At 48.4% G+C, this 24741-nt stretch overlaps 2 protein-coding genes across 5 annotated transcripts in view; one reads left to right on the forward strand and one right to left on the reverse strand.

Moving 5' to 3' along the window:
- EFR3B (EFR3 homolog B) overlaps positions 1-11943 on the forward strand; it is a 94092-nt gene extending 82149 nt beyond the window's left edge. For all 3 annotated transcript variants that reach the window (XM_025454481.3, XM_025454482.3, XM_025454483.3), the window contains exons 19-23: positions 150-241; positions 3178-3226; positions 5165-5271; positions 6584-6633; positions 7266-11943. In XM_025454481.3, coding sequence (XP_025310266.3) covers positions 150-241; positions 3178-3226; positions 5165-5271; positions 6584-6633; positions 7266-7371 — 404 coding nt within the window. In that variant the 3' untranslated portion in view covers positions 7372-11943. The remainder of the gene's footprint in view (positions 1-149; positions 242-3177; positions 3227-5164; positions 5272-6583; positions 6634-7265) is intronic.
- A 2500-nt stretch (positions 11944-14443) lies between these two features.
- Positions 14444-21226, reverse strand: POMC (proopiomelanocortin). 2 transcript variants are annotated; one of them, XM_025454479.3, is made up of 3 exons: positions 21066-21226; positions 17335-17486; positions 14444-15296 (listed from the first exon to the last, which is right to left on the reverse strand). In XM_025454479.3, exons 2-3 carry the CDS (start codon positions 17464-17466, stop codon positions 14631-14633), a joined length of 798 nt encoding a protein of 265 aa, XP_025310264.1. In that variant the 5' UTR covers positions 17467-17486; positions 21066-21226; the 3' UTR covers positions 14444-14630. The 2 variants fall into 2 exon arrangements, with proteins under 2 accessions (XP_025310264.1, XP_025310265.1); XM_025454480.3 differs by having other exon boundaries at positions 17335-17516; positions 21066-21219.
- Positions 21227-24741: the final 3515 nt, after the last annotated feature.

Below are 24741 nucleotides of genomic sequence, written 5' to 3' on the forward strand. Positions count from 1 at the left end.
AAAAAACCTGCCATAGCCTCAGTGTGTCCTGAGCTCTCCGGGGGCTGTGGGCTTGGCAAAGGCAGGGGGATTGGGAGACAGTATGAAGGGTGTGATCCTGGCTCTCTCTGAACAGTGGAGACTCTAGCTTCTGGGCTTCTCTTCCCCAGATGAAGATCGCTTATCCAAGAGGAAAAGCATTGGAGAAACCATTTCCCTGCAGGTGGAGGTGGAATCTAGGAACAGCCCCGAGAAGGAGGAAGTGAGTGTCCTATTGTTTAAATGCTATCCTGCATCCCCAGGGAAGGAACCTGCTCCTGCCTCCTCTGCAGTCAGACACTCCATGCTCCAGGCTCCCTTAACTACATAACACATTTAAAGTTGCATGGAAAGCAAAGTTCTCAAATATCCCATTTTCTTACTGTCTCTAATCACATATATCATAGATATCTCCATCTGGAAAAAATATATGTGCTACACACACACACACACACACATACACACACACACACACTCACTCCCATGACAGTGTCATACAGATCACACGGATCGCGTGCTAGTGGTCATTTCCCATTCCCAACAGAGGCAGATGCGCTCCATGTAGGAAATTGGAAGACTTAATGGGGGAAATGAGGGCAAGAATAGCTTTCACAGTGCTTCTAACACGTAGATCAATAGAAGTGCTTTTTTATAGACAAAGTTGCAGCTTAAAGATCTCTCTTTCATCTTCTCTTGGGGGCCGTGAATACCTAATTTCTGCTCAAATTAACTGGTGATATCTCCCCTGCCATTACTTCTTCTGCCTCAGAAAATAAAGCAGATGAGCCCATGAGTAAGAGAGAAGAAGGAATCACAGTGGAAAGACCCATCTTTCCTCCTACAAGTGAAAAAGAAATAAGGGGAGGGGCAGAGAGGGAAAGAAAGGGGTCGAGAGGGAGAGAAGGGGGTCGTGAGGGAGGTGAAGCCATAAGATGCAGCATACTTGTGTTTAATGGTGTCTCCCACCATTAACGGAATTGACGGACACATGAGAGAGCTTTGGCGGGAAGTGAGGAGGATGCCCATGGCAGGGAAGGGGGAACTGGGTCAGTTTCTGCTCATTGGTGCTGGGGTAGCCATGGGGGACAGCTTCATCCCTAAGCCCTTCCCCAGATGCCCTGGAGCAAGGGCAAGTCTTTGGGGTCCAGACTGAGCCTCCCTCCAACTGTGCCCACTTTCCACTTTCCCAAGTCTTCTCTCACTGGGACACTTGTCTGGAACCTTCCCATGGAAAGAAGGAAGCTCTGAGTCAGGCTAACTGGAAGAGTAGAATGAGGTTGAACCATGTGCCCTCCAAGGCCTTCCAGCTCTGCAGGACAGGGGACCTCACATGTGTCAGGACTGCAGTGTGAGTAGGCTGGTCCCCCCCACCATAGTTGTGATTCTCCCTGCTCAGGAGTTAAGACCCTCAGGAATGATGAGTAAAGTGAAGCAGAAGGAGAAGGAGAAATGCTTGCCCATGTACAGGGTCTACTACTCTCTAGTGTCCCCTGGGTCACCAGAATGGGTTCCTTTCCCTCCTGGAGGGTCCACCTAACTCAGGGGGAGCCTGGTAGCCAAAGCAAGGGGTGTGGGGGCCTCTACCCTGTGCCCTTCAGCCACGCTGCACTTCTTTCCACTCTCAGCCCACCATGCCCTATCAGAATCCCACGCTGGCCCCCTATAGCCTTAAATGCCAAGTTCAAAGCAGTTCATCAATAAATACTGATTTGATCAAACCCCCAACCAGTGCCTGGCATCCAGAGCCATTTATAGTCTGGGCTGGTGTGACTGGTTCATGTTCTTTTCCTCCCCCCTCTGGCAGGTAGCCTGTGTGCCACTGTGGCTGGTCTGCTCAGTCTCCCCATGAGGTCTCGGCCAGGTCTTTGCTAGTAATCCCATATGTAAGTCCCTCCCTCTGCACCTTTGTGCCCATGAACCATCTACTCTTCCAAGCTCAGCTTGTGTCCCATTTCCTCCATAAGCCCCTGTCTACCTGCCCTTGACCAGTGATCTTCTTTGTCCCTGCGATCTTCCCTGGCACCTCCCACACGGGTCAGTGCTGAGCGGCTACATGGATGGACGTGCGGAGGATGGATTCAGAGTGGCTGATAGCTCAGCACAGCTCCCTCTGGCCTGTAATTCCCATGCTGACAGACTGTGCCATTTCTACTCAGTGACCAGCCACGAGTCCCGCACATACTCAGTGCTTACTTCATATTTCTTAAACGATTGTATCCCATACCTACATCTCTGGCCTTTCCTACTCTAGTAGGAACTACTCTAGTTCTAGCAAACTAGCCTTTGCTGAATGCCAAACAAATCACAAAAGTACAGCTTAGTGAATTTTCACAAAAGGAATGTATATGTGCAATCATGCCCAGATCAGGAAATAGAACATTGTCATTGCCCAAGAGGACCCTCTTCCCAAAGCCTGACTTATGTCACTTTTTGCACTTTCTATCAGTGACATCATTCTCTCCTGTGTCTGATTCTTTCACTTAATATTACATTTGAATGATGGGATAGGAGTGGATCATGGATCCTGCCTCAGGGAGCTCAGAGTCTACTGGGGAATACCTGGGACTTAGTTCAAACTCTTCACGGCTTTCAGCCTCTGGCCCGGGGCTAGGCATCCATGGGATAATCCTTCTTTGGGTTTATTATTTTTCACCTCCTTTAATAGGCTCTGTGAGGGCTGAGATCCTGTGACCCAGGTCCCTGAATAACTTCAGCATGTCTGACCTTTAGTAAATATTCAAATCACCATGGTGGATAATTTTATATCCTGATTCTTTCAAAATGTTATTCACTTCTTAAAATTTACATTTGAGATATTTGCCAACTGCTTCTTCCTGCTGCCAATATTTTCTGAAGATTTTTTTTTTTTTTACTTTCACACTGTTTTCCTCCCATGGGGCTTAATGGGACAAGCTGGAAGTGGGGGGAGGGCAGTGAGCTCTATCAGGTGATCCTCTGCATGCTGATGAGGAATGGCCCCCTCACCCATGGTGCCTCTGTGCCACCGGCTGGGGAGGTTCAGAGACTGGTGAGAATGTGGGGATCCTGGGGGAGTTTCTGCCCATGGGGACATTCTTCTGAGAAGCAAAGGAGCTGCCAAAACCTCCCTCCCTCACCCCGACTTTACCTTTCTGAGCATTTCTGCACCTTCTCTCTCAGCGAGTGCCTGCCGAGGAGATCACCTATGAGACCCTGAAGAAGGCCATCGGTAAGTTGGAGGAGAGGGAGTGCTTGGTCCTGGGGGAGGCACAGGTGTGTGCAGCCTGCTACGGGATTCAGTGCAGAGGTGAAGGGAGGCTGGCAGCTTTCCCAAAACTCATGACAGCTACAAATACTGCAGTGAATAGTTCCACTTTCCTGATGGGAATCAGTAGTGCTGCCAGCATATCCTATGTCAGGCAACCCTTTCTCTACTGACAACTAGATGCCTTTAAAAGTAATCAGTTGGGGATGCCTGGGTGGCTCAGTGGTTGAGCATCTACCTTCAGCCCAGGGCCTGATCCTAAAGACCCGGGATCGAGTCCCACATCTGGCTCCCTGCATGGAGTCTGCTTCTCCCTCTGCCTGTGTGTCTGCCTCTCTCTATATATGTCTCTCATGAATAAATAAATAAAATCTTTAAAATAAATAAATAAATACATAAATAAATAAATAAATAAATAAATAAATAAATGTAATCAGTTGTGGGGTGCCTGGATGGCTCAGCCAGTTAAACATCTGCCTTTGACTCAGGTCATGACCTGAGGTCCTGGGATCAAGCCCCACATCAGGCTCACAGCTCAGTGAGAGTCTGTCTCTCTCCATCTGCCTCTCCCCCGGCTCATACTCCTTCTCACTCTCTCTTTCTCTCAAATAAATAAAATGTTTTATAAAGTGATGAAGCTTTAAAAAAAAGTAATCAATTGAGGGTTACAGCCAGTTAGATAAAAAGCAATTTTGTATAAATACTTAGACCATTTTTTGGTGCACTATAATACAAAAGAACAAGTTGACTAATGAAAGAATTAAGAACTTGAGGATCCCTGGGTGGCTCAGCGGTTTAGTGCCTGCCTTCGGCCCAGGGCGTTCCAGTATCAAGTCCCACAACTGGCTCCCTGCATGGAGCCTGCTTCTTCCTCTGCCTGTGTCTCTGCCTCTCTCTCTGTCACTCATGAATAAACAAATAAAATCTTAAAACAAAAAAGATATTAAGAACAAATCATATTAATATTTGTTGGCAGCAGATTTTAAAATGCAGCAGTACCTCATTTACTTGGATTATTGGGCAATAAAGTATCCCAAGTAAGAGAATTTTTCTGATAACTGATGATAAATTATACCTTCAAATGCCAAACCATTTTAATTTCAGTTGTCTCTGGTAGTAATGCCTTCTGAATGTGCATACTGCTCTGCCGCCTTAACGTGTGAACATATCTGACCACCCTCCCCCTTTATTTTCACTGACTTATTTTGGAAGCTAAAAGGAATACATAGAAGCCTTAAACTGGACAACCTCGGACTGCAGAGCCACGGAGGGCTGAGCTCTCATGTTGGCTTTTGGGACCCATCTGGCTTTTCCATAGTTGCTGTCCCTTTCAAATTAGTGACAGAGTACTTCCTGTTCCAGGAACTTCTTTGAGAGTCCTAGTGGTAACACAGCTACTCAGGGGCTTTAAAAGCCCAGCTTAGGGACGCCTGGGTGGCTCAGTGGTTGAACATCTGCCTTCAGCTCAGGTTGTGATCCCGAGGTCCTGGGATCGAGTCCCACATTGGGCTCCCTGCATGGAGCCTGCTTCTCCCTCTGCCTATGTCTCTGCCTCTGTGAGTCTCTTGTGAATAAATAAAATCTGTTTTAAATAAATAAGTAAATAAATAAATAAATAAACTCCAGCCAAAGGGCCCACTTAACTAGTTCTCAAACTCTTTCACAAGGAGTGGGGCTGAGCCTCAGGATCTTTTCTAAGTCAGGAAAAGATCTAGCCTTTGTAGGCCTGAGTAATGGGCACCACATCCTCCATGCCATGCTCATGGCCCTGCTCATCAGCAGAGGGCAGAACCCAAAATGCAGTCACAGACCCAGCTCCCCTGGAGGGGTCCATCTTCTCTAGCCCTCACCCCGGCATCAGTGGGTGGGACCCCAGGGCTGACCCAGCTCTCTGTGCTGCAGTGGACAGCGTGGCTGTTGAGGAGCAGGAACGTGAACGGCGGCGACAGGTGGTGGAGAAATTCCAGAAGGCACCCTTCGAGGAGATTGCAGCACACTGTGGGGCCCGGGTGAGTGAGCCCTAACAGGGGTGAGTCCTTGGGGACCAAGCAGACACTGGATTTGGATCCAGGGCAGACTGAGTTTCTAGGAGGTCTTGGCACTTTTGTCACCCAGAAATTAAGGTTTAGATCCCAACAGTGCCCTGGTACTACATCGTTTCCCCCAAGAACCAGAAGGCTGGGCTCCTAGCCATATACTCCTTTAGACCTCATATTTTCTGTATAATGAGGAAGTCCCGACTCAGGAGCTCCTGCATCAGATGGACAGATTGTAATACATAGAATAGCAAGTATGTAACTCGCACTTAGGCACAGCCAGAGCATCTTCCATTTATTAGCTTATGTCATTTTCAAGACAACTCTGTGCGGTCTGTGCCTTTATGCTCATCTCATTATGGATAAGGGGGGAAGGAGCCATGGCAGATGGCCAACATTTGCAACAGGGCCCAGTTTCCAACCAGGGGACCCCAACAGGGGGAATGGAATAGTCTGGCCCTGGAAAAGAGATTTGAAAGAGAAAGTGCCAGGTAAGTAAGAAGAGTGACTTATGTCTTTGCATTTCTTGAAACTGATTACATGCCAGGATTTGTTAGTCACAGTGGCCATCTTCATAACAATGAAACATAATTGCAGACATCCAAAATCTACAAATAACTTTTATTTTATTGTAATTTTTCCTCTCAGTAAGAATACATGTTATTTTCTTTTCTATTACCCAAGATATATTATCTATATTTCTAGTATATCATGATATATAGCAATATAATGGTATATGTAAATGCATATAGATTTTCCTGGGCCTACGTTATTCTCACCTCTTGTCCCAGCTCCAGAGATAGATATTGCTCATTTCATGAGCTCAGAGTTGAGCACATGCAGGCTGTCGCTCTCTATGCACATGGGCTTAGCTGCAGCAAGAAGGGACCAGAGAGAGCATCTTCCCTAACCCACCAGTTTTGCACAGCTACTCCTTGGGAGTTAAGGGGAGATCTGAAACCAGCTCTGAGCCTCATGACTATATACCCAGCAAGCCCTGCTGCCCACTTGGAGGAACGAAGGGCCCTTTAAGAACTGCCTGCCGAGGTCCTCCTGGTGGTCCTGGCCTCTGTTTTGTCCCCAGCAGGCCTCCCTGGGTGGCCCTGCCTAACCTGAACCCATGGCCAGGATCCACAGATAAGTGTCAGAAAGGAGCTCACACCAGTTCCCTTCCTAAGACTGTAACTGCCCCACGCCTCCATGGGTTCTCTAGACAGATGGACCCAAGAGAACTAGCATAGGTGTGGGGGACCCACCAGCTCACATTCCCTCTGTTCGTGTCTAGGCATCACTGCTGCAGAGCAAACTCAACCAGATCTTTGAAATCACCATCCGGTAAGTGGCAGCCCTGGGCAGGGACCCCTCTTCCCGAGTCCTCCTCTCACACCTGTCTCCAGGCTTCCTGCCTACAGCCTCTCTCTCCAGGGCTGGAGTCTGCCACCAGTTCTCTTTCCCAGACAAGGAAATCAAGACTAGGGATCCCTGGGTGGCGCAGCGGTTTGGCGCCTGCCTTTGGCCCAGGGCGCGATCCTGGAGACCCCGGATCGAATCCCACGTCGGGCTCCCGGTGCATGGAGCCTGCTTCTCCCTCTGCCTGTGTCTCTGCCTCTCTCTCTCTCTCTCTGTGTGTGACTATCATAAATAAATTTTAAAAAATTTAAAAAAAAAAGGAAATCAAGACTAGAGAGAGATAGAGATAGTTCAGTGAACCCCAGAAAAGAGCCAGTGGTCCTAGTGTCCCAGGCTGGTACTTTCCAAAGCAACAGTGTTATTAGAACCTACAGTGAAGCTAGACTTCAAGTGAAGTTTAGAAGATTCTAGAATTTGCAACCTAGGAACCCATGGAGTGACCGTCTCTGGTTCCTGTTCAAAGGAAAACCCAAATCAGCTATGCTTTTTGGTTGCACGGGGCGGGACTCCAGATCCATACCTTCCCACACCTTTCTCCTCCGTGTGCTCCTGCCCAGGCCGCCCCCAAGCCCATCAGGCACCATCACCGCAGCCTATGGCCAGCCTCAGAACCACTCCATCCCCGTCTACGAGATGAAGTTTCCCGATCTGTGCGTATACTGAATTCCAGAAGACAGAGCTCCTCGGAGGGGTGGGGTCTGAGGGAAGCACTTGCCCTCACAACCCACCCCTGTGGCATGGAAATGGAACTGGGACCTCAGAGGAAAAGCACTGTGGTTGGCATCATCTTCTCGGCTAAGCAAGGTGGAGGGCCCTCCCTCAGGCCACCTCTCGGCCCTCCCACTTCCTCCTTGTCCTCCCCGAGGGAGACAGGCCTCCTCCACCTCTGGGGTCAATAAGCATCTCACCCACCCTTTGTCTCCTCTTCTGTGTCCACCAGGAGCCGAGAACCATGGGCGTCTCCAGAAGGAGGCTGGGGTCCCGAGAAGCTCCTGCTTGGTGTAGCGCGGGAAGGGCTTTCACGGGGGTGGATCAGGGGTCACCGCTGCCAGCCCCCTGGGAGGGAACCAGATGGAGACTCGGTCAGTCAGAGGAAGCCGCCACGGCCTGTGGTCAGGAGGAAGCAGGGCAAGCTCCCAGCTCCTCTGGGAGAGCAGCGGTGCGCCAGGCTGGAAGGTGGCTGCTCCTCAGAGCGTTCCCTCCTTCGGCCTGCTGTCCCTTCCACTCTCCTGCTGCCCTGCCAGCTGTGTCCTTGTGATTCGTTCTATTATTCATTCATGTTGAGCCCTTCCAACAGGAACTGCGGTAGAGATACCATGCGGGGCCAGAAAGGATGAAGAGGCAGGGTCAGCAGGCTGGCCATAGAGTGGGCTGGCTCTCCCCAGGCTGGGCCTGCCCCCCACAGACGAACAGCCGGCAGATGTGGGCAAGGCCACCGTCCCTCTATGGCATCTTCTCACCTCCTTCGTTCAGAGGGAGCTTGTTGGGGCCTCCCATCGTTCTCTCCCTTCTGGATGTTTCTCTGAGTTGAGTTTTCTCTCTCTGATGCCTTTCTTCCTGAGGATCCTGGCATGTTTCTACAGCCTCTGGGTTGAGGGAGGGCAGAATGGGATAATCTGGTTCTGGAAAATCTGGTTCTACCTGGCTCAAAAGGAAGAAGAGTGGCAAGGGGCCCCAGGCCTGCCTACTTCACTGCTTATGGAAGAGGCTCCCAGCCTGGTTTAGGGAGAGGGAAGGGGAGCAAGTTATGAGGATAGCATTTTGCATTGCAAGGTTGTCAGAGTCAACCTTTTGGATATTTCATTCAAGGAAAGAAGGCCCCAGCACCTGGTATTGGAATGATGTCTTCACTCTTTTTACAAAGTCAGGACATCATTGCCAACTGGCAAAGCTTGAGGTTGGGGGGCAGGCAGTGGAGACCCTTGTGGGTTCTGGGTTTCCATTTTCCCTGAGTGCCATGCCTGCCTGTGTGCAGAGGAGGGGCTGCTACAGAGCTAGAGGCCTTCTGCTGTGCTCCCTCCGCTCCCCACACCCATCCTCCCTCTGGGGGCCTTTGTACCTCTAGAGCCTCCTGGGTATCCTCCGTGGCAGCACCCTGTAATCCCAAATAGCCCTTTTCTTCCCTTCCAGACAGACTTCTCATAACTTTTCTGAGCTGATGTAACTCATAGGAAAATGTGAATGGTCAAACCATTCCTCCCTAGAGAATTTGTGAGTAAATTCCTGACCCAACGGAATCTCTTTTTACAATTTTAGGCTGTGTGGGGAAGGGTCAGAAGTAGGATGTTTCTGCCAAGGGGAAGGCAGGCTTCTTCCGGACACCTGGCCCACCCGTGCACACAGCCCTGCACAAACACACAATGAAAGGCTGATTATTAGGATAAATAGGTGTATTTTCCCAAACTGGGAAACCCTTAACGTATGCATTTTCCCATTACGTGTGCAATAAATGTTTTGGATGGGGGGCTATCTGACTCTCATTCTCATAGTTTCCATGCTGGTCAGTGCCTCTGTGCTATGGGCCTGTGGCTTCCAGACAGCCTGCATGATTACAAGCCCTCAGGAGCCTGGCTCCTGCTCCCCACCCCCACCCTACCACAATGGCTTTTGGCTCTGTCCTATGGCTCTTGGCTAATGCTCAACCCAAATTTATAAGCATGAACTAAGATTTCTCTTTACCTTACTCTTTATTTTTAAAAAACAGAATTTAAGCTAAAATTTGAAGGCAAATAACCTTTGGAAGAAACTTCAGAGAAAAATCTCAATCTTGAGCCACAAACATCTTTCCTTACTAGATCTCTCCATCTTTATCCCCTGCTTGTCTTTGATGAGGAGCCCTGTTTCTTTCTTGTGTCCACTTGACTTTAGGGTCCACCCCATGGCAGCTGTACCCTGAGCCCTGCCCATGGGGTCCTGGTCCTTGGACTGGGGCGTTGTGGCCCTCGAGCCTCTTTCTAGAGCCAGCACTAGAACCAGAGATCCGTAGGCCCACTCAGATGCCTCTCCTTCTTCCCCACCCTGGGAACAGAGTGAAAAGAGAAGGTGCAGTTGCTGTTCTTCATACGCACTCACCCCTGTATCTGTCTAAAGCAGCTCGCTCTTTACCTCACAACTGCTTTTAGAGGACTAGCTATTTCTTGAATGCCCTCTTCTTAGTTTCAATTTAAAAACTCACTCAGTAGAATATTGGATTGCCCCCTGACATGAAGTAGAACCTGGATCCTAACCAAATATGCCTCGGAGTCACAAAGTGTAAAGTGACTTAACTCGAACAGACAATTACTTGGTAAACTGAGCAGTATCCTTCACTCACACACATAGCTCCCCACCACTCCCAGAAGCCCGGGGAGAAAGATAAAGCAGAGTGTGGCGGGCACCCCAGCCCTTGGCTGAAATTCACCGTTTACTGCCCTCCAAACCCTCTGGTGTCTGGCTGCACTGTCACTTGACCAACCCTCTTTGCTGCCTGTCTCTGTTTTGCTTGAGCCAGCAAAGCCCATCTAAGCCAACTGCTCCCTAGAGCCACTGAGAACTCTTGCTTCATGGCCATGGAGTTAGCACTCTGTTGGCAGAACTTGAGGCATGAATGTATTTGAGATTTGGAGAGTGTTAATTTGGTTGAATCATGGTACACCTGGGTGGCTCAGTTGGTTGGGCATCTGCCTTCAGCTCAGATTGTGATCCCAGAGTCCTGGGTTCAAGCCCTGTGTCAGGCTCTCTGCTTGACAGGGAGCCATTTCTCCCTCTCCCTCTGCCTGCCCCTGCCCCAGCTTATGTGCTCTCTCTCAGTCAAATGAATGGATAAAATCTTTTTAAAAATATTGTTTGAATCATCTAAGTAAGTAAAAAGCAGGTCAGCAAAAAGTACCAATATGATCCTGGAGGATCTTTGTTTTCCTTTCAGTGGGATCCCTGCTACCCTGTGCCTGTTCCCACTTTCCTGACTCTGAAAAGTGAAGATAAATGGTTCCTTGACTCCTAAATGCCTCCTCATCAAAGGAGGAGCCCAAGTAGGTGAGAAGAATTAGAAACGTCCTCACTCAGCTACTGTCCTTTGTCCAGCCTCCTACACAAGGACAAATGGATGTGCAGTGATAAGGTGGGGCTGGAATAATCTACAGCACTTGAGAAGTAGTAAGAGGATCATATACATGCTACCCTTCGCCCTGGGTATCCTGGGTCCCAGAGGACATGATTCAATTGGCCTAAGGATCACAGCAGCTTTAGAGTACCTTGAAACAGCTCTAAGGCCAGGCCTCAGATTCTCTGGGGGCCCCTGGGTCATGACAGCTTCCAGTTGCTGTTGCATGGTCCCCGGGCCTTCTAACCTGGGCACAGAGAGTGTCACTGGGAAGTGAGGCCATTTGTTCCAATCCTTCTCTGTGACCATGAAATGGCAACTGGCCTATGAGGGTCTGAGGGAAAGGACTAGACCTGTGTATGAGTTTGAGTATGAAATTTAAAAGTCAACAGGAAATATGTCCCATCACAGCAGGTCATGCCTGCTTCTCCTAACCCATAGACCTGACAGCCAGATCCTGCTAAAATAAGGTATCTCCCTGGTGTCTGGGGAAGTTTAGGGCCATGTGCTGCTGTTCCATCCCCTAGAAATTTTCTGGTGAAAGTGACCCTAGGTCTGAAGGTTGCAGAAGGTTGGAAGGATGCTCATGGTGGGCCTCGCCAGCTGGGGAAGTGGGGAGGCAACACAGGGACTGTGGATGGGGCTCTGTGGCTCTCTTTTAGCACCGGCCAGGTTGACCTGGTCTTTTCTCCTTCAGGGGATCTTGGGGCCTCAGGCTATCACTTTCCCCTTCTGAGCTCTTCCTCCGTGACTGTTGATTCTGGCCTATGTAGTACAGAGCTGTAAATCCACAAATGCTGCAGCATTACACATACATTGTAGTATGTCTGTGTCCATTTAGACCCTCATAACCTGGTTGAGTGTGTGTGTGCTCACGTGCATACGTGTGATTAATGTAGCTCATAGTTGACAATATATGTACATAACAGCTGATGTATTTATATGGGAGTGCAGAATTAGTGCCTGTGGCAGTTTTCTGTATTTTAAACTCATTGATCAAATTAGTTTTATTTTAAGGAAGGGGAAAAAGGAGTGGGAGGGGGGGATTGTAGGCAGAAGGATTCTTAGCAAGATCATTCTTTAAGACTCTTAGTCATGATTTCCCAGTGAGTCTTCACGATGCCCTTTTCAAATAAATGTTAATGTTGTCACCACATGGTTGTGTATTTGATTTCTTTAAAGTAAATGGTTTTTTGAGATGCAAACAGGATCTGAAAATACCAACATTAACTACTGACATTTAGCCACCTCCACTTACCATTACTTTACTCACCTAAAAAGGAAGGAGACTAGGGGAAAAGATGCTACCAAGATGTAAACATGAAGCTCAGGATTCCCAGCATGGGAGCATCCTCAGATGGGAAAGCCTGGGCCATTTCTTCATCACAATGACTAGACTCTAGGCCCATAATATAATCCACTGTCGGGGAGACAATAGACTTAAAAATCAGGCTTTCTGATTCCCTTTACATGGGATTTCTGAGGATACATTCCAGTTTTCTTTAATTATGAACTCCTACAGCATCAATATATGGGGGTCTACGTGCAAGTGCCATACATAGATGTTTCCCAGCTGGATTTGATCTATATCATTCACGGGTATGTCTAATGCAATTGACATATATATGTGTGGATCTCTGTGTATATGTAAGTATGAGTTTCTTGTGAATTATAAATGTAGCTGTAAATCTACGGCCCCAGCATTGTACAAACACCATGGGACATATAAAAGAGAAACGGGCACCTAGGCGGCTCAGTCAGTTATGTGTCCGACTCTTGATCTCAGCTCAGGTCTTGATCTCAGGATCATGAGTTCAAGCCCAACACTAGGCTCCATGCTGCACATGGAGCCTATGTGAAAAAGAAAAAGAAAAAGAAAAAGAAACACAACTCCTGGCCTTTGCCCTTTGGAGCTTAGAATTTCCCTGAAGAGAGTACAAGATATACATGCAGCTAGAAACTGCCATTCCAGCTGGACTGTGTGCCCTCCAGAGCAGAGAATGAAGAGGCTTATCTGGAAGAGATCACAACTTTCCCAGCAGAACTAGAGTCAAGCCTGGGCTCATGTTTTTAAAAGGGTTTCAAAATGGGTGGAGGTGGGGGGTTTCAGGCACAGGTGAAGGAAGAAGGGAAAAGAAGAGTGAGAATACTGGTCGGTGAAAACATGGGAAATGGGGTTTGGTAAGGAGAGTGAAGCTGATGGACGAGGGTCCTGCCATGGCTTGGAATTTGACATCGAAGGAACATTGAGGTGGGGTGACTTTGGGCTCTTGAACCAAGGAATGTGAGGAAAGCAAGATTTCGTATGCATTAATCTGAAGAACTTGTGTATGATGGGTTAGGGAGGAAAGGGACCATTTGGGGAGACAAGGACACCAGCTGGTTAGGAAGTGGTAGTGACGGTCAAGGCTAAGCACTGAGTATAATAAAGAGAAAGACTGCAGCTGGGCAACATGGGGAGGGGTTTGGGTGTAGCAAGAGCAAAAAGAAAACCAGAAACATGAAAGCTTGAGCCTGGGGGACTAGAAGCATCTGTAGGTGAGAACAAGTGTTTGCGAATATTTGTGAGTAGCCTGGGAATGCAGTCAAATCTGAACTGTTACCCATCCTCAGCTGTCACACATAACCTCTCAGTGATGAAAAGATCACATCTATTTTCTCATTAATCCTCACAATAGTCCTCAAACTAGGAACGGAGGGGTGGATGGATGAGAGAACCAAATCTTGGACAAGTTTAGAGACTTGCCTAAGGTCACAGAGACAGCTAGAGCCAGGGAGGTATTACCACAGCTTCCCACCCCCAAGCCCAGAGGGCCCCCCCAGTAGCAGTAAGCTTCAGCAAATGTCTGGCTGGCTGTTGGACATGTTAAAAAGAAAACCACAGGCCCAAAATGGCATCACTTAGGCCAAGTCACCAAACGGGGGCTTACCTAACTGCAGTTTCAACCTCCCCCAGAAATGTAAATCTAATTCCTCTATCAGGAAGTTTCTGACTAGCACCAATCTGGTAATCTGTCACATGGGCCTTTCCCATTTGCCTCCCACCAGCACCCAACAACCCAACATGCAAACACGCACAATGTGTGCAAAGGCAAACATCACCCACTCCCACCCCAAAGATTAGGCAATCAGGGTAAGACACCCCCCCCCCCCCCCGCGCCTGCTTTTCCTTCTAAGGGAGCCACCTTGCCCTGAACAATCCTTTCGTTTGCTAACTTTCTTGCCCAGCCCTCCTTCCTATAAAAATCTTCCATTTTGTCTCACTCCTCTGAGCTTCCTTCTACTTGCTAGATGGGATGCTCCTAGATTCTTGAATCACTTAATAAAGCCAATTACATCTTCAGATTTTACCCAGTTGGGTGTTATGCTATATGTTGGCAAATTGAACTTAAATAAATAAATAATCGATTAACTAATTAATTTACCCAGGTGAATTTTTGTTCTTTAACAGAGGGGAGCTCCTGCAGCCTTCCCTTTCAGACCCACGGGGGACAAGGAAGGGTACGTTTTCTTTCCATTCCCAATGTGTCCTATGAATTATACTGCCACGCGGTCACATGGAAACCAGTCTCTCCAATCAATATATGCTGCTCTTGCTTGGATGGATGCGGATTTTTTATTCACCCAGTGGACATTCAAAGTCAGAGTCGGGTGTGAAACTTTGCAAGGTTTTATTTCCTGACTACAGGCAGCTTTAGGAGGCTGACTACCGGGCTGCCCCCCACCGCCTGGGCGAGGAGCACATCCGGGGCTGGGGGGGGGCGGGAGGGCAGGAGGGCAGGCAGGAGGGGGGCCTTCCGTGGACTTCCCGGGAAGAGAAGCCTCCGGCCCCGCTGCGCCCTCACTGGCCCTTCTTGTGGGCGTTCTTGATGATGGCGTTTTTGAACAGCGTCACCAGGGGCGTCTGGCTCCTCTCCGAGCTCATGAAGCCGCCGTAGCGCTTGTCCTTGGGCGGGCTGCCCCAGCGGAAGTGCTCCATCTTGTAGGGCCCGTCGTCCTTCTTCTCGGCCGCCCCGGCCTCCGCCACCAGGCCGTACTCCAGGTCGGCCAGCGCCGCCACGCCCGCGGCCGGGCCCTCGGGGCCGAGCGCCGGCTCCAGCCGCTGCCCGGCCAGCTCCCTCTTGAACTCGACGGGGAAGGCCTCGGCCGACTCGTCCTCAGCGCCGTTGGGGTACACCTTCACCGGGCGCCGCTTCTTGCCCACCGGCTTGCCCCAGCGGAAGTGCTCCATGGAGTAGGAGCGCTTGCCCTCTTGCAGGCCGAGCTCGCCACCGTCGCCGCGGGGCCCCGGGCCGCCCGCGGGCAGCGGGGCGCGGCCTCCGCCCGCCGCCACCTCTTCTTCCTCGCGCTTCTGGCCCGCGCTGCCATTGCGGCGGCCAAACCGGTCCCAGCGGAAGTGGCCCATGACGTACTTCCGGGGGTTCTCAGCCAGCGGCTGCTCGTCGCCGTTGCCGGGGAGCACGGGCGTCTCGGCGGAGAGGTCGGGCTTGCAGGCCCGGATGCACGCCTGGGGGAGGGCCGCGAGCCAGAGGGTTAGGGCCGCCAGGCCCCGCGCCCCGCCCCCCACGCCTGCGCATGCGCCCTGGGCGCCCGCGGCCCTCAGCACGTGCGGGCGGGACCGAGGGCCGCGGAGGACCCGCTCGAGGACCCCGCTCGAGGACGCCTGCCCTCCCCGCCCAGCTGGGTCCCGCGGACGTCTAAGACTCGGCTTAAGCATCACCTCTTTTGTCCCCTGGACCCCTTGGTTCTCCTTCCTGGCAGCTGCAACAATCCCCCCCGCCCCCCCCCCCCCATGCCATCCAGCGGTTTACTTATCCCAGGGCTTTTGTGAGCAGGGTCAGCAGCTTCCCGGAATACCCAGGATGCATAGGAATTGATCAATAAATGGTAAATGGGTGGTAGCTGTTTGCACTCAGTCAATACTGAATAAATTGAATAAATAAGTATGGTTCAGTTCGAGTCTGGGAGGGGCATTGGGCTGAAATTTGGGGAAGAGGCTATTCAGGTGGAAGAAATAGAAGTCTGGCCTCTAGAGCCTGTGTTTCCAATAATGCCTCAACCTCACCCCAGTGATCTGCACACCTAACTCATGGCACACCCCCCACCATCTCCCTGTACCATGCCTCAAAAATGTTTCCTATGCCATCTGGCACTTTCTTTGTTTCTTTCAAGTCTTTTGAGCTGATCCTGTGCTTTTCCCAGTCAGTGAGCTTTGGGAGGGAGCAGTTCACTTCCCTGTTACCTCATTCTGACTGGAGGGAAGGGTAAACAGCCACGATTATTTCCATTGCTTCAGTCACGGGGCCTATGTCTCTGCTTTCTGTAAGCAGACAACTCCACCATGGTACACATTTGCCTGGGGAAATGACCTATAGGCTGCAACCTTGAGTTTTTAGTTACGTGGGACTGCAAAGGAGGAAACAGAAGGATCCCATCCATTCTGTTGAGTTGGGAATTTCATACTCCAGGGATTTAGAATCATGACACTGCAGAATATTAACAGTGGAAAGTGAAAACTATCTCATACTCCTCTCCCCTGGACACATAACAGGGGGCTCAGAGAGGTGAAAGGACCTTGGCAAAGTTTCACAACTCTTTGGTGGGAGAGAAGGGGCTAGAACCCATGGGCTCTGACCGTGGCCACTGCTCCTTCCCTAGTGGACTCTCAACAGGAGAGGCTATGCAGTGGGTGTCTCTAATCAAAAGTCTCTTGTGTCTCTCTCTGAACTGGAAGAGACATAACTCCCTGGGCTTTTTCTTCTGTTTTATATTGTACATGATCCCTGCTCCATGTTTTTAAATTCTCTCTCTTCACCTTAACTGAAGCACACAAATGTAATGACGTGCATTCCACCCTCACCAGGCAGATGCTGGCAGCAGGATGGAACTCAGTCACTGATACTGGCAGTGTGTCTTTGAGTCCTTAACGTGGTGTAATTTCTCATTTAGAGCTCCCAATACACACACATACACACACACACACACACACACACAATTCCAGCCTGGCACAAAGGGCCTTTACATGCTTCTGGAAAGGCTTCAGAAGATCAGTCTTCCAGAAGAAGCATGAGACATTTGGGACCAGTTAGAGGAAAATGGCACCTGGGTTTTTCCTTCTCCTTGTACAGAATTCTAGGGAATGAAAATGTCAAGTGATACAAAGTTATTTGAAAGGGAATAAAATGCTAAAGGACTGAAAATGTAGAATCAATAGAGGGAACAATTATTATTACTGTTACTATCATTATTATCTTAATTGCAATATCTCTAAATAGCTTAAACGGAATGGGTCTTCATACAAGAAGACAGGGTAGGAAGATAATCAAGTAGAAATTGTGGACCAGACTCATCTCCCCGAAGCTGCTCCCTCTCTCCTTAGCTCAATTCTGACTTCACCCTAGAGATCTGTTCCTACCCTGCGCTGAGTTACCAGATCTCTGGAAATGAATTTCCCCTTCCCTGCACCCCTTTCTTTTGTGCTGTCCCAGTCCCAGCCCCAGTCCCAGCCAATGCCCAAATCCAGATGGCGGCCAGAGCCCACATACCAGCAGGTTACTTTCCGTGGTGAGGTCCTGACACTGGCTGCTCTCCAGGCACCAGCCACTCACTTCCACAGAGGCCTGAAGCAGCAAGGCCAGCAGCAGGGCCCCTGGGCGGCTGCAGCATGATCTCGGCATCTTCCAGGCGGGCTGAGGCTCTGCAGAGGCAAACAAGATTGGTGGGACCCCTGCGAGGAGCAGAACAATGTTGGCCACTGACCAGGAAGGACTGTGAGCCAATATTAACAACACACTCACTTGTGGAGCTCGAGGCTTTTTGAGGACAGGGGCAGTTCAAGGAGAAGTTTGGTATGAGTTGTGGTGGGGAGCAGGGGAACGGGACCTGGGTAATCTATGCACAATTTCCACTTTGTCTCCTGTTAAAATCAGACCCCAAAGGACATTAGGGTTGGAAGCTATTTTAGGGATCATTTGGTCCAGCCCCTTATTTGAGAAATGGGGAAACTGAGGCCCAGAGACAGAGAATAACTTGGGTGTTCATGACAAGTTCTCCTGTTATCCTAAACTTTCCCATTTCACCTCCTTCATGCAGCATAGTTCTAACATTCTAGATCCAAGGAGTAACTTGAGAAAGACAAGGGATTCTGAAATTCCTGCTCAAGATGGTCTATCCTCCTCCTCATCCCCTAGGATCCTATCATTCTTTGGAAACTCTTATTTCCTATGAATAGTAGGCTTACATAAAAGCAAATAAAACCTCTGGCCAATTTGGTCAAAACCTCAGCCAACCTAATTTGATGTCCTGTACAGAAATCACTCAGACGATCACTATCTCTCAGATTCCTGCAGCTTTGAAGAGATTTATTTTTAAAGCAGACCCCCATTCTCTTAAAATTGGCTCATCGTCTAAATACATTCCTTATTGGACCTCCTCTTTTTCTCTGAGTCTCTCATAGTCTGAAATAGCCAGAGTGGAAGATGCTGTAAGTGTAGAAGGGAAGGAGATGGACACACAAAAGAGAATGGAACTACCCGCCCCCCCCCATTGTGAACACCCACCAAAGACACTTTTGGAGAAGTCAGAAAGCACCTCCCAGCAGAAGCTGAAGTCAAGAGGTCAGGATGCAGTAAAGAAGGGAGCGGTGATGCAGCCCTTCGCCCCTGCGCCCCACACTTTCCCCAGCCTTCCACCTCTCCCATGGTCATTTCCCCCCTCACCCAGGTCAGCTTCTTTTGTGATTAGCTCACAACCAACCCACAATCATTTTACATTTCAGAAGAACTTCTCAACCAACTGCAGAAAGAAATCTAATTAGATGAGAAGAGTAATTCACATTAAGGTGTGGATGACTAATTTTCTTATCTGTCCTAATGGACATTTGCATTTGTAAATGTTTGCCTAAAAGAAATCTCCTATTCGTGGAGGGGAGGGGGGCAAATCTTTTTTATAGAGAAGGCTTTGGAAATGAAAGTTCTCCCTGGCTCTCATTGTCTAGTTCAGAAAGCCATTTCCTTTTCTTTGTCCCACCCCCACTCCTTCCCCCCAAAGCTGAGCCAGCTCTGGGCTCCCTTCTTGAATGATTGCCAGGCACAACCTGAGTGTCTTCAGAACAGCCATTAGGTGGCGCTGGCAGCCAGTCAGCTGGCTGAAGGGGCAACCAGGAGAGCATTTGATCAACCTTGATGTCCAGTCTTGTTTTTTTTTTTTAAGATTTTATTTATTTATTCATGAGAGACACAGAGAGAAAGGCAGAGACATAAGCAGAGGGAGAAGCAGACTCCCCGCAGGGAGCCCGATGTGGGACTCGATCCTTGGACCCAGGATCACACCCTGAGCCGAAGGCAGATGTTCCACCACTGAGCCACCCAGGTGCCCCTTGATGTCTAAGTCTTGACCAGGGGTAGGCTGCCCCCACTGTAGCATTTTGATGCTCCAGTTCAAAATTGGAGCCCAAACTTGGTGGGCAAAGCAATTTAAATTAAAGCTCTGATGGGGTGCCTGGGTGGTTCAGTCTGTTAAGCATCTGGCTCAGGTCATAATCTCAAGGTTCTGAGCAGGGATCCTGTTTCTCCCTCTGCCTCTCTCTGCCACTCCCCCGGCTTGTGCTCTGTGTGTGTGTCAAATAAATAAAATCTTAATAATAAAAAAAAAGCTCTGAGATTATACAAACATCTGGGTCAGAAAAATGTGAGATTTACAAGAGAGGCAGAAAAATGGTCATTACATATCACCGTGGGCAAGTGTAAAATAACATTAGTAGAGAAAAAGTAAAATCATACAGATCTGCCAGTCACTTCAATTATACTTCAATTCTCCTCAAGGCTGGCCATTCTGGGATGATTTCCATTTTCTTAAAACCTACCTCATGATTTCAGGCCTTCCTGAGAAGCCCCAGAGAGCATTTCTCCTCTCTCTACTGCACTGGCTGTGTCGTACAACATAATAACATTCACACTGCCCTCCCTCTCAGAGTTCCATTCTACTGCTAAAAAGTCAGTTTCCTGAAAGCAACTTGATTTCTTTTTGCTTATGTGTATTTTCTATTTTTCTATAATGAACAAATATTATCTTGTGTCATTTTTTACAAGCAATAAAGTAACGAAGAAATGTCAGATATTGTGCTTTTGTAGGTAGGGATAGTGTTATATATAATTTAATAATTGAAAGCCTTGGGAAAATAAATAGAAATTTATGATTTACTAATCTTGACATTAACTTTAAACAGAACTACTTTTATGAGAACTTCATATGTGTAGGCAAATTCTCTTTGAGCTAAACAAAATATTGTTTGTCAGTCTAAAACTGCACACTGGTCATGCCCTTCTGTAAAGATTAGAGGAGCAGAGGTGCAGAGTTTTCTCCTTTCACCATGACACACGTGCATCAAGTCCTAAAACAAAAGTGCCAAAGGAATATTAAGTCATTAAATAAGGTTTAATCTGTGCAAATGTTCACAAGTGACAAAATAAATGCACTTGTACTTTCCTTGGCTTCTTCCAGCCGTCTGTGAGAATCACCACCTTTCCATTTATACACGAAAAATTGGGGGGATCCAAATGCCCTGCAGACTCTTCCTCCTTCATTGGAAATCTCCATCAACTAAGCCTCCAACAGCTCAAAGGGTTGTTTCCACCCTGCAATCTAGGGTCTTCAGGATAGAGGTCCACTCTGCGGTCCTATTGAGGGCACCCACAGGGTGTTCAGAACCTTGGACAGTTCCCACACGGGGACACCTCTTTTTAACCCCAGTTGGGTCTTAGAGACCCGCATCTGCATCCAGACACCTCAGGTGCCCTAAAGTGGGCAGAGAAAGGAGGATTCAGGGGTCTGAATCCAAAGAAGTCTGGAATGCAGGGATTTTATTGTAACTTCTAGCCTTTGTTCTCTTGCTCTCATTTCCAACGTTAATTTGCTCTACAGCATATGGTATCTTTTAAGAAAAGAAAATCGAGAGGAAGAGGAACCAAAAGACAGGGCTTTACCGAGATCTCCCCCCAGAAGGCGGTAGGAGTCTCAGGGGTCCTAGCAGCCCGACTCCCCGGGAAAGACACGGCCGCCGGCTCCTGGAAGGGACCGCTTTCAGCGTCGCAGCCGCTCGCCCACCATCCCGAGGCTTCCCGCGCCGCATTCAGGACAGAAAGTTTTCAAGGAACTCAGGACCGCAGCGAGCCAAAGGCGCCTCAAGTCAGCGATCGGAGCCGGGCGAGATCATCCCGAGGCCCAGGGGCAGGGGGTTTCGGGGTAAGAGCGAGGTTCGGCGCCGCTGCGCCCTTACCTGTTGCAGAGGCTGCGCTCTGGGCGACTCCCGCTGCGCTGGGCGAGGATGCTCGGCGGCCTCCTCAGGTCACTTTTCTTCTTTCTCCTCCGCCGCCGCCTGGTCCGAGTCGCTCTCCTCGGTCCTTATATACCTGCGGGGCTCGCCCGGGTGGGCAACGGACGTGAACTTCCTGGCAGCGTAACAAGCAACTCCCCCGACCGTGAGAAGGGGGGCCATAGGGCTCAGGAGGGAGGTTTCCAGGTAGGGGCTAGAGAAAGGGCAGAAGTGCCCGGAAAGGGGGCCGGGTCTCTACCCCGCAGGCTGGAATTAACACTGTCCTGCTGAAGGGTGCACCTGGCAGCTATCAGGAGAGAACTTAATTAAGGATGGTGTTGGGTCTCCAGTTAGGACGAGCAGGTGGCTTAGCACCCCGGTGTGGGGTAGGCCTGGAGCGCTGGCTGAGGTCTTTGAGGAGAGGGTGAAGTTACTTGTGTGCGTGCTTGGTCTGGCATCTGCCTCGTTCACACTTGGAGGTAAATATTCCACAAAGGGGAGTGTGTCTGTAATGCCTCAGATTTCCCCATCCTTTGGAAACTGTGGTGAAGATGTCATGGGGAATCACAATCCCTCTGCCTCAGGTTAGCAGAGTAGGTTGGTGGGAACCAGGGAGGTAGGGAGGGGAGCAGAAAAGGTCAGGGGTCACTCACCTGAGGCCCAGGGAAGGTTGCCTTCTTGGAGGTGTGAAGGCAAGTTGCACTGCCGCTCCTGGGGCCTAGGCCAGAGCAGGCTCCTTCCTGTGCTCCAGACCCCAAGGAAAAGGTGCTGTTAACCTTCTACTACTAATGGGGAGGGGAATGGGGTGCTCTATGGAGAACAGCTGAAGTACTTTCCCTATGGTCTACCTTAACCTGGAGTAAAGAAGAAACAAATTGTGAGGGGCGGGGGTGGGAGGGAGTGTTAGAACAAAACTGAACTTCAGATCAAGGTGCTTGTTTTATTTATTTATTTGTTTGTTTGTTTGTTTATTTATTTATGCGCTCATTTTAGTCTGCCAATTGCAGCTTTCTTTATTCCCAGTCAGATGTTCTTTCGGACTCCAACACTCCTGTGAGAATTCTTGGTTGGTGACATTGGCTTTATAGTCCACAATCCTTTCCTTTTGGGATACAGGAGAAATCTAAACTCCTAAACAGTAAACAAGATTGTTTATCACTTGACCTTGCCCTGAGTCTCAAGGGTCACTTCCCACCTGTCCATCTTACATCCTGGCACTTCAACCATCCACAACATTCCTTTTTCCTTTTTTTTTTTAAGTTCTATTTATTTTATTTATTCATGAGAGACACAGAGAGAGTGGCAGAGACACAGGCAGAGGGAGAAGCAAGCTCCCTGCAGGGAGCCCGATGCAGGACTCCATCCCAGGACCCCAGGATTATGACCTGAGCCAAAGGCAGACGCTCAACCACTGAGCCACCCAGGTCCCCCTCCAATATTATTTCCTTAAGAGACTTTTTCCTTAGTCAGATACTTTATTGCTTTTTCCCCAGTCTGATGTTTTACATCTTCTTGAGAGATTTCTTATAATGACATTTTCTTAATGGAATATAGAATGAATAGTGTCAGGTGATAATATGATTTTTCCCCTTTACTGGGATAATGTGGTGAATAGCATTGTTGATTTTTAGTGTTACACCTACCATGTATTACTGGATTGAGCCTAATTTATTATGATATGTTATCATTATGTAACACTGAGTTCAATTTTCTAATCTTTTATTTAAGATGTTGTATCTGTGTTTATGACATTAGCCTGTAATTTTCCTTTCTTATAGAATTCTTCTTAGATTTTGGTGTCAAAATTAGGCTGTCCTCAGAAAACAAGCTGGAAATCTCTATCCCCCAACTCCTCTAGTTTAATAATTTGGTACAATTCATATACAATGATATTTATCTCTTCCCTAAATGTTTGAGATAATTCGTCAGTGATACCACATTTGTTTATTTGTTGAGTGGCTTTTAATCAGTTTCAATCACTTGATTAGCACTATTCTAATAATCTATTCTTCTTGTGTCAATTTGAGTAAGGTGCATATTTTTTTAAAAAGATTTATTTATTTATTCAGAGAGACACACACACGGAGGGGGAGAAAGAGAGAGAGAGAGGCAGAGGGAGAAGCCCACTCCATGCAGGGAGCCTGACGTGGGACTCAATCCCGGGTCTCCAGGATCACACCCTGGACTGAAGGTGGCGCTAAACCGCTGAGCGCCCCGGGCTGCCCCAAGGTGCATATTTCTAACAATGTATCCATTTCATCTAAAATCTTTAATTAATTATTTTTTAAAAATATTTCATTTATTTATTCATGAGAAACACAGAGACAGAGAGAGAGGCAGAGACACAGGCAGAGGGAGAAGCAGGCTCCATGCAGGGAGCCCGATGCCGGACTTGATCCTGGGTCTCCAGGATCAGGCCCTGGGCCAAAGGCAGCGCTAAACCGCTGAGCCATCGGGCTGCCCAATTTTTTTATTTATTTAATTAATTAAATTAAGTTAATTGGCTTAAAATTGTTTATTATATCTTCTTATTATCCTCTTAGCATCTATGGAATCTATAATTATGGTCCCTTTTTATCTCTGATGTTGGTAATTTATGTCATCTCTCCTTTCCTCTTGATTAGTTTCTTAGGAGTTATTCAATTTTATTAGTGTTTTTAAAGAATCAATTTTAGTTTCATTGATTTTCTCTATTGCATGTACACTTTTATCTACTTCTGAAATTTCCAGTTATTATTTTTTGCTTCCTAATTCCTAATTATCTATTCTTCTTTTATCTTTTTTTTTTTTTTTAAGTAGGCTCAACACACATTATGGAGCCCAACATGGGGCTTGAACTCACAACACTGAGATCAAGACCTGAGCTGAGGGGATCCCTGGGTGGCTCAGCGGTTTAGCGCCTGCCTTTGGCCCAGGGCGCGATCCTGGAGTCCCGGGATCGAGTCCCACGTCAGGCTCCCGGTATGGAGCCTGCTTCTCCCTCCTGTCTCTGCCCCTCTCTCTATGTCTATCATAAATAAATAAATCTTTAAAAAAAAGAGAGAGAGACCTGAGCTGAGCTGAGATCAAGAGTTGAAGGCTTAGGGTGCTGGGTGGCTCAGTTAGTTAGGCATCTGACTGTTGATTTCAGTTCAGGTCTTGGTCTCAGGGTCATGAGATTGAGCCCCACATTGGCTCCTCGCTGAGCATGGAGCCTGCTAAGATTCTCTCTGTATCTCCCTCTGCCCCTCCCCACCCCACGTGCTCTCTCTCTCTCTCTCTCTCCCTGAAAAAAAAAAAAAAAAAGGTTTTAGAAAGAGTAACATTCAACCAACTGAGCCACCTAGGTGCCCCTCCTTTTTATCCTCTTGAGTTAGACACTAAATGAATGCTTTTACTTCGATAATTGATATTCAACCTTTATTCTTCTTGATATATGTATTTGCAGCTATAAATTTCTTCTCTTATTTTTTATAAGATTGTACTTATTTATTTGAGAGAGAGAGAATGTGTAAGTGGGGGGGGGATGGGGAGGGACAAGCAGACTCTGCACTGAGCACAGAAGCCCTATATGGGGCCCGATCTCACCAACTTGAGATCACAACCTGATCGAGAGTTGGTCACCTAACTGACTGAGCCACCCAGGGGCTCCTGTGAATTT

Source organism: Canis lupus, chromosome 17 (genome assembly GCF_003254725.2).
Source record: "Canis lupus dingo isolate Sandy chromosome 17, ASM325472v2, whole genome shotgun sequence".
Classification (NCBI taxonomy): domain Eukaryota; kingdom Metazoa; phylum Chordata; class Mammalia; order Carnivora; family Canidae; genus Canis; species Canis lupus.